The sequence below is a fragment of the Protomyctophum parallelum genome (genome assembly GCF_964188405.1).
Source record: "Protomyctophum parallelum genome assembly, chromosome: 1".
In the NCBI taxonomy this organism is placed as follows: Eukaryota; Metazoa; Chordata; class Actinopteri; order Myctophiformes; family Myctophidae; genus Protomyctophum; species Protomyctophum parallelum.
Genome location: NC_139697.1, coordinates 101,374,765 through 101,385,119, shown reverse-complemented (window position 1 = coordinate 101,385,119; position 10,355 = coordinate 101,374,765). Strand labels below are relative to the sequence as shown.

Sequence of the window (10,355 nt, the reverse complement as noted above, 5' to 3'; positions counted from 1 at the left end):
ATTGACTCCCATGTTAGCGCGGCGGAAAGAATGTCTGGTATCTCCTAATCCAAGGCGCTCTCCGTGGTGATGAATGGATCGATATGCTGGCGCTTCATTTCTGCTCCTCATCCGTCTCTCCCGCAAAATATGAACGTTCTTTGGAGCATAAAAAAATTAATTAAGATGATCGGGGATGTGAGGTCTCTTTGTAAAGTCAACTTTTTTAGGAAAGTGTTTCCGGTTCATGGCTTTCAGAGTAAAAGCGATCAGACAACTCTGGCACCCCAGAGCTTCTATTTTGATGCACTTCCGGCACTGATTGTGTTTTAAAGGACCACTTCACCACTTTTCAACCTATCTTCATATAATAGGTCCTCACTAATAATCATGAAAAAAATGGTGCATATTTTTTCTACTCGGTCTGTGTCTCATAGGAGGGCTGTGGGCAGTTCAGAAACCGTCTTCCAGTGATATCATCGATGGGGAATACAAGCTAATAGAAACTGCAGGCTTTCTAGTCCTGAAAGTTGCAATGCGAAAATGGAAGCCATCGTTCTCACGATAAAGAAAATCAAAATATTTTTGTAAAAAAAATCTTGTTTAAAGGGATTGTGACATTAAAAAAAAGGTTTTGGAATTGTTCTTATTTTTTTTAGGTTTTCTAATCTCAATTGCACCCAAAAAACATGAACTTTTAACATTCAGTAGATTTTCTGTAATCTGGGGTTTTCTGGCTCAAACAGGTGCTCTGATTTGCCGGCAGTAAGTGATGTAAGACCCTGCAAATCCCATACATGTCAATGGGATTTGCCAGCAGATGTCACTGTTTTCACTGTGTTGCCTGTTTTCATTGTAGCTCAAAAGGCTTCCAACCCCCAAAGAAAACTTCAGACCACAGAAAATCCACTGAATGTTCAAAGTTCAGGTTTTTTGGGTGTAATTGAGGTCATAAAACCTAAAAGAAAAAAGAAAAATAAATGAAAATTAATGTCATAAAACCTTTAAAAAAAATCTGCCTAATGATGATGTCACTGGAAGACGGTTTCTAAACTGAGACACAGACTAGAGTAGAAAAAAATCGTGCCATTTTTTCATGATTATTAGTGAGGACCTATTATATGAAGATAGGTTGAAAAGTGGTGAAGTGGTCCTTTAAACCTTGACAGTCAAGCATGCCAATGAAAAAATAGTGATATAGTGTCAATATCATCCCCTCCCCTAACCTCTCACCATCAACATTTTAACAAATACTTTACACTTTTTTTAAAGAAATCTAAGGAGGACCTTATAATGATAATAATACCCGATTTAGGGTTGAAGAAAATCACGGACCTCCATCTTTAAAATTAACGCTCAGAAAACAACAGCGCCTCAGGCCTTCCTTCGGACGTGCACATGCGTGGGAATGAAATCATGAAGTAATGCAGGAATTGTGATACGCCTTGTAATTTTAATACACTATATCGAACGTCAATTTTGATACATTTCCAATACATAGAGTATCGTGACACCATTACTGCCAACTGCCAAGACACCTGTAAACTCTGTAACCTTTTTTGGTATAATTCAAGGGTTATACTGTACTGTACTGTACTGTACTCATTTAGAAATGCTGAAGGTCCACAAATATGTTTTAATTATTTTGTGCACATGCACAAAATGTTGAGGGTCGTGGAGCCTATAATAACCTATGGTCCATTTAGTACAGTCACTCCTGGCTTATTAGTCTAGTCACTGGAGGGGGGTATCATGCACCCCCCGGAAATATACTTCTAATCAGTGTTTTCTTATTGGAAAAAATGTGCTGAAAATGATGAGCTATGATAAAAGGTTGTCAAAATGTCCCACCTACCTCAAAACCCCCTTTTTTGTATATGGCTCTGGCGAAATTGTGTAAAGGCAAATATGAATTCACTAAAATTACATACATAGACATGGTAGTCTGAAATTGGTCATGGAGTATCTTGAGACATAGGGGTAAGTAGCAGAACAGGATTTGGCGGGTTGCTACCATTATATTCTTAAATATGACCCACATCATCCTCAAAAACACAAAACAATATGGTGTCCGCTTGACTAATAACAACAAAGATGGTTATTTTCCAACACATTATGGTGAGTATCACTGCCTCACTTGTATATAGAAAACTTCCCATATCCCTAAGCTTCAATTTGAGCCCAAGATTTCTATCTTGTAAATTACTCTTTCTGTAGCCAAAATTCTGAACTATACCTCAAATCACCATCTAACCATCTTCTAAACACTACAGCATGCAGAGGAGAAGTCATAACAGAACCATCTAAATACTACAACATGCAGAGGAGAAGTCATAACAGAACCATTCTAAACACTACAACATGTAGGAGAAGTCATAACAGAACCATCTAAATACTACAACATGCAGATGAGAAGTCATAACAGAACCATCTAAATACTACAGCATGCAGAGGATAAGTCATAACAGAACCATCTAAACACTACAGCATGCAGAGGAGAAGTCATAACAGAACCATCTAAACACTACAACATCCAGATGAGAAGTCATAACAGAACCATCTAAACACTACAGCATGCAGAGGAGAAGTCATAACAGAACCATCTAAATACTACAACATGCATTGGAGAAGTCATAACAGAACCATCTAAATACTACAGCATGCAGAGAAGAAGTCATAACAGAACCATCTAAATACTATACAGCATGCAGAGTAGAAGTCATAACAGAACCATCTAAATACTAGAACATGCAGAGGAGAAGTCATAACAGAACCATTCTAAACACTACAGCATGCAGAGGAGAAGTCATAACAGAACCATCTAAACACTACAGCATGCAGAGGAGAAGTCATAACAGAACCATTTAAACACTACAGCATGCAGAGGAGAAGTCATAACAGAACCATCTAAACACTACAGCATGCAGAGGAGAAGTCATAACAGAACCATCTAAACACTACAGCATGCAGAGGAGAAGTCATAACAGAACTATCTAAACACTACAGCATGCAGAGGAGAAGTCATAACAGAACCATTTAAACACTACAGCATGCCTTGTTACGTTGTCACGTTTCTGTTGTCTCCTATAGCCGATTTATGCTTCTTTTGAAACATCTCACCACCACCAAAAGGCCGCAGCACGGCCTGCACAGAGGGTATGTACATCTGTGTACCATAACGCGTGGAATAAATGCATAGGAGGGACCCTACGTAAAGTAACATCCACATTTCAGAAACTTTGCCGAGAGGGGCTACGTCCTATGGAGTGGAAAAACCTATGAGGGACCCTAGGGTACCGCAGTCCAAAATTCAGAAAAGGTAACCGAGGGTCCCGAAAGGGGCTACATACCTCCTGCAGTGTGTAGTTTGGTGTTGTGTTAACAGACATACCTGCAGTGTGTAGTTTGGTGTTGTGTTAACAGACATACCTGCAGTGTGTAGTTTGGTGTTGTGTTAACAGACATACCTGCAGTGTGTAGTTTGGTGTTGTGTTATCAGACATACCTGCAGTGTGTAGTTTGGTGTTGTTAACAGACATACCTGCAGTGTGTAGTTTGGTGTTGTGTTAACAGACATACCTGCAGTGTGTAGTTTGGTGTTGTTAACAGACATACCTGCAGTGTGTAGTTTGGTGTTGTGTTAACAGACATACCTGCAGTGTGTAGTTTGGTGTTGTGTTAACAGACATACCTGCAGTGTGTAGTTTGGTGTTGTGTTAACAGACATACCTGCAATGTGTAGTTTGGTGTTGTGTTATCAGACATACCTTTTTGATTGATTGATTGACATCTTTATTAACAGTTTGTAGAATTTACAGTACATTTTAAGCACAAACTCAATACAAAGACTGTCAACTGTGAGTGGACGACCCAATTAAGCATTACACTTGTTTACAACAGGGTCCACATTGTTCAATTCATCAAAACATAGAGACATTTCTCTGTAGGTAAAGAACAGAACAGGAATTCATCATATGGGAAGCAAAAAAGGGAAAAGATACTATATACAGTGAGGGAAAATGGGGTGGGGGGGTGGGGGGGATTCAGATTTTACAGAGGCCAGTTTCGAATTGCAGCCATCCGTAGGTGCCCTTTGAGAGCGGTTTTGAAGGAGTCAAGGGATTCACATGTCTTAATGACTGTTGGTAGGGCGTTCCACATTTTGGTGGCATAGGAGCGAAAAGAATTTAGTCCCTTGTTTGTGCCGAATCTGGGTTGTACATGGTTTGTTGCACTCCCTCTGGTGTTGTGGGTGTGGACTTCGTTTACATTAAGGAAGTATTTAGACAGGTACATGGGTATCTTGGTGGTGTATCGAATCTTGTGGACCAGACCCATTGCAAGATGCTGTACTCTGTCGTCGACCCTAAGCCATCCCAGCCTGTCAAAGTGGGCAGGGGTGAGGTGGGTTCGGGGGGTGAGGCCAAGTAGGAGCCTGACCAGTTTGTTTTGAGAGGTCTGGAGCCTTGTTTTAAGGGCCTTTGAGGTGCTGTGGTACCAAGAGGTGGATGCATAGTCAAAGAAACCTTGTACGAGGGCTCCTGTTAAGGTCTTCAAGGTGTTTTTGCTGACCAGTGAGGAGATCCTGTAAAGGAATCTTGTTCTTTGATTGACTTTTTTGATTACGTTGGTGGCCATTTTATCACCGGAAAGATTGGCCTCCAGGATGGAACCTAGGTAGGTAATTTCATCTTTTCGTGTGATAATATTGTCACCCACTCTAACCAAGAAGCCATCTGCCTTGCTGAGTTTACTATTTGATCCGAAGAGGATGGATTCAGTTTTTCCCAGGTGTAAGGATAGTTTGTTATCAGCGAGCCAGGTGCAGATTCTACCGAGTTCAGAGCTGAGGGTCTTTTCAACCTGCAGTTTGTTCCTGTCCGAGACCAGCAGTGCTGAGTCATCTGCGAACAGGAACAAGTTGCAGTCACAAGCTGAAGTCATGTCGTTAACATAAATTAGGAACAGTAAAGGCCCTAGTATGCTTCCTTGTGGGACGCCACAGCTCACTGGCAGGGGAGGGGACAGTGTTCCGTTCACCTCCACCATCTGTTCTCTCCCCTCCAGGTAGGATTGCATCCAGCTCACTGATGTGCTATCAAAACCAATAGCTTTAAGCTTGTTAACCAGTATGGAGTGGTTCACGGTGTCAAAAGCCTTTTGGAGGTCCAGCATGACCATGCCGCAGTATTTTCCAGCATCCACCTCGTGTTTGATGTGGTCGCTCAAATAGAGGAGGCATGTGTCAGTGGAGTGGGATGTTCTGAAACCAGATTGGAACTCGTACAGCAATTTATTAGTGGCAAGATACTTTTCAACCTGTTCATAGACTATTTTTTCCATCACTTTCGAGATGGAGCTTAGAATAGAAATAGGGCGGTAGTTGCCGGGTTCTACCTGCAGTGTGTAGTTTGGTGTTGTGTTAACAGACATACCTGCAATGTGTAGTTTGGTGTTGTGTTATCAGACATACCTGCAATGTGTAGTTTGGTGTTGTGTTAACACTACCTGCAGTGTGTAGTTTGGTGTTGTTAACAGACATACCTGCAGTGTGTAGTTTGGCGTCGTACCGTGTATCCAGCAGAGTTTGTAGTGTCTCCATCTCTCTCTGGAAGAGGTTGACCATGAACTCTCCCACCGCGCTGAGGCGCTCCAACACAAACACTCTGACGCTAAGCTCCACACTACAAACATCAGCAGCGCCACGCTGCTGTTTGTCCACAACAAACAATATCTCCTCTCCCACCGCCGCTAGCTGTTCATTTATCTTCAGCCGTACAGACTCCATTTGACGCTTTTCGCCTCCTTTAGGAGACATTTCCACCGCCGCTAGCTGTTCATTTATCTTCAGCCGTACAGACTCCATTTGACGCTTTTTAATGCCTTTATTATGAGACGCTTTTGCCCTGAAGGACAAGCAGCGCCGTTCTGTTCTGTTCGCTGAGACGAGAAGAAAACTATAAGATGAAAACCGCGATTATATTTATAACTATGTGAAATTTAAAACAATAGGATGAAATAACACCATGATATGACTAATATGAACAACGCGAAGCAGCATGGAATCCTCTGGGATTTACCAAAGAGATTCTAAAACAAGAGACGACACTTGTTTGTGTATGTATACATCGGGAAACAGTAGTATGTACTCTAGTGTGACTGTATTAGAACTGATGCCCGGATGTAAACATGACCACTTCCCCCAGTGCTGCTGGGGCATACCATTATACAGGGGGGGGGGGGTTCCCACTCCCTGTAACATCTCCCCTTATATCCACACTTTTCCTGGGCTGTGTGTGCTCCAGTTCCTGTTGATTTCATTGGATATCATTGGTCATCTGACCAGTTTCATTGGCTTTCATTGGATCAAATCGACAGGAACTGGAGCACACACAGCCCAGGAAAAGTGTGGATAGATGAGAACTTAAGTTATACATTGCAGAAATCCCTGACCCTGGCAGTGCATGTACAATAGCAAGCATACTTTAGTGCAAATCAGCATTACACAGCTTACCCATGTTATCTTTACTCTCTTTCATTTATTTTACATTCAACAAGACAGCAGAGCAGTCAACAAATGCATTCAGACATTTTACAACCTATATTTTACAAGATAGACGTTTGGTTTAATTAATACACCACCCTGTGAGTGAAGTAAGTCAGGTGAGTACGTATGTACGGACGGGCATACATGCATACAGTACATACCTGACTGACTTAATTTACTCACAGGGTGGTGTATTAAACAAAACGTGTCTCTCTCTCCCCCTCAACCCCTTCTATCCCCTTCTATCTCCCCTCTCCCTTCTCCCCTCTCTCTCCCCCCTTTCTCTCTCCCCCTCTATCTCTCTCTCTCACACACACACCAAAAAAAAACCAATGCAAGCAAAATGAAGATCTACGTTTAATAACAATCATGAATCACAGATAGAAACAGTGTCAGTGTACAGATGGAACCAAATGGAGCCTTATGGGTCTGTAACTCTGAGAGTGTACAAATGGAGCCTTATGGGTCTGTAACTCTGAGAGTGTACAAATGGACCCTTATGGGTCTGTAACTGAGTGTACAAATGGACCCTTATGGGTCTGTAACTCTGAGAGTGTACAAATGGAACCAAATGGACCCTTATGGGTCTGTGACTCTGAGAGTGTACAAATGGACCCTTATGGGTCTGTAACTCTGAGAGTGTACAAATGGAACCAAATGGACCCTTATGGGTCTGTAACTCTGAGAGTGTACAAATGGAACCAAATGGACCCTTATGGGTCTGTGACTCTGAGAGTGTACAAATGGAACCAAATGGACCCTTATGGGTCTGTAACTCTGAGAGTGTACAAATGGAACCAAATGGACCCTTATGGGTCTGTGACTCTGAGAGTGTACAAATGGAACCAAATGGACCCTTATGGGTCTGTGACTCTGAGAGTGTACAAATGGAACCAAATGGACCCTTATGGGTCTGTAACTCTGAGAGTGTACAAATGGAACCAAATGGACCCTTATGGGTCTGTGACTCTGAGAGTGTACAAATGGAACCAAATGGACCCTTATGGGTGTGTAACTCTGAGAGTGTACAAATGGAACCAAATGGACCCTTATGGGTCTGTAACTCTGAGTGTACAAATGGAACCAAATGGACCCTTATGGTTCTTTAACTCTGAGAGTGTACAAATGGAACCAAATGGACCCTTATGGTTCTTTAACTCTGAGAGTGTACAAATGGAACCAAATGGACCCTTATGGGTCTGTAACTCTGAGAGTGTACAAATGGAACCAAATGGACCCTTATGGGTCTGTAACTCTGAGAGTGTACAAATGGAACCAAATGGACCCTTATGGTTCTTTAACTCTGAGAGTGTACAAATGGAACCAAATGGACCCTTATGGGTCTGTAACTCTGAGAGTGTACAAATGGAACCAAATGGACCCTTATGGGTCTGTGACTCTGAGAGTGTACAAACGGTACTCTCAGAGGTAAACTAAAACAGTGATTTTACAATATAAATTGGGGTCCCGGAGAGATAAATGCCATTACATGATTAAATGGGGGTCCGTCTGGCGTGGCATGTCTTTTCAAATGGGGGTCCGCGGTCAATTAGTGTCAATTTGGGGGTCCTTGACATGAACAAGTTTGGGAACCATGCACTGCTATAGGGTTCAAGTGGTTAATAAAAAAATAAAAGAAAATATTTATGTACTGTAGGCCTACTAAACCTTAGTTTAACCCATTTCTGGTCGGGAACCTCTTTTGGTGTTTCCATTAGGTTATTCTTTAGCTATTTAAAAATAGCAGATCTACAAGCTCATGGCGCGCCACCGAGTGGCGCGCTATGAGCTTGTAGGTCAGCTATTTTTGAAAAATCGAAGAGCGACTGACATAGAAGACATTTTTAAGAATCTGATCTCAGGTCAGAATGAAAACTGTCAGGATGTAGAAGACATTTTTAGAATCTGATCTCATGTCAGAATGGGTTAAGTTCCCTAGAACCTTTCCTAGCTCCTCCCGTCTCTATATAGCTCCTCCTACCCTATCTATAGCTCCTCCCAAATATCTTATTATAAATAAGATAAGTTATAAAACGGTACAAAAGCCGTGATAAGACGCGCCCCGTGTCCACAGAGAGAGAGCCTTCTGGTAAACACGCGCTTGCTTCTGCACTGTATGATACCAAACACTTATACACATCAACTTAGACATTGCTCACAGGTTTACTTTAATATACCCACATCAGTTGGCAAAAAAACATTCATGTTCAAAGCTCCTTGTGACTGGAACAATCTACCTGTCCATATCCGTTCAATAACATCTTTTCATTTGTTTAAAACTGTGCTGTCCTCTCATCTGGAGACTACGTGTTCATGTTTTCACTAATCATCACTGTAGCAGATCCACGATGCAATAATGATAATAATGATGTGTTATGTCGACGTTATGTCCATGTGAAATGTAGTTTTTGTTTTGTTTTTTGCTGTTGTTGTTGTTCGCTTCTTGTTTATCTAGGAATTGTATTGTTTTGTCTTGTTTTGTTTGGTCTGGTTGAATTGTTTGTAAAAAAGTGTCTTTATGTATGAAGTGTACTTCATACGTACTCCTAATAAAGACATGTCAGACTCCTAACTCTCCGGCATCGCACAGATTCACGCTTCACCGTACCCGACGGTCCAGCGCCCTGATATCCACACTGTGTGTGTGTGTGTGTGCGTGTGTGTGTGTGTGGGCGCGCGTGTGTGTGCGCGCACTATGGACTGTTTGATATCCAAAAGGATAACAAAGTACCTATTTATGGACGTGATGTGGAAAGCGCTACTCGGCTCAAAAGTCGTTTCTCAGTGAACACACGAGCCCTTCCCCCTCTCTCACGCACGCACGCACGCACAGAAACCATGAAAACATGACATATACTATATTAACCCATACGAGCTTGTAGGTCTGCTATTTTTGAAAAATCGAACAACGATTCAGGTCAGAATGGGTTAAATAATTTGAGAACCACTGCCTTAGCTCTGTACATTGTCCCGCCACTGCCCCCCCCCCCACCTACAAAAACCCACACCTTCCACCTCCACACATAACACAACATTAATACCAATAAAAAAAAATAAAGAAAAACAGATAAGTTGATTTCTAAATGGTTGATAAATTCATGCATTAATATATTAATTTTCAGAAACCCTAAAGAACCAATAAAGACACATCGGAGTCAAAGCGAGCATTCAACCCCCCCCCCCCCCCAATCACCATGTACAGTACAGGTACAGGACCGAGATAATTCAGCCAATCAGCATACAGCACGGTACGGTATGGACTGAGATAAATCAACCAATGACCAGCTGCCCCCCCGCCACCCTAGGGGGGGGAGGGGCGGGGTCTAGATCCTCTTGCTGCAGTCTGTGATTGGTTCATTCCTGTAGGAGAGAAGAGGTGTTCTTTAAGGAGTTGTAATCACTTCCTGTTTTAGAACGAAACACACACACGTGTTATTGTTACACAAAAACGGTGCGCACAGCCGCACGCACACACACACACACACGCACTCGCACACATGCGCTAACACACACACACACACACACACACACACGCACACACACACACACACACGCACAGACGCACAGGTCAAGCTGTGGAATGGATTGGATGACGAACTAAAAAACTGTAGTACAATAAATAAATTTAAAAAAAATGTATACATCAAAAATAGTAGATACATATAGAACATTAATTGATATGATGTTTTGTTTTCTCGTTTTGTGTTGTTTTGTTGTTTTTGTTCTTTTTTGTCTTGTTCCTGTTAACTGTATTGTCCTGTCTGTCTTTGTTTTTGTTTTATGTTATGTTTGTTTGTTTTTGTTTTGTTTTCTTGTTTTCTTTCCCCTT

The 10,355-nt window shown here is 41.9% G+C and overlaps 1 protein-coding gene across 1 annotated transcript in view; it reads right to left on the bottom strand.

Moving 5' to 3' along the window:
• Positions 1–9,747: 9,747 nt before the first annotated feature.
• Positions 9,748–10,355, bottom strand: part of pof1b (POF1B actin binding protein) — a 98,362-nt gene continuing 97,754 nt past the window's right edge. The window contains exon 14 of the mRNA XM_083761477.1: positions 9,748–9,886. Coding sequence (XP_083617603.1) covers positions 9,881–9,886 — 6 coding nt within the window. The 3' untranslated portion in view covers positions 9,748–9,880. The remainder of the gene's footprint in view (positions 9,887–10,355) is intronic.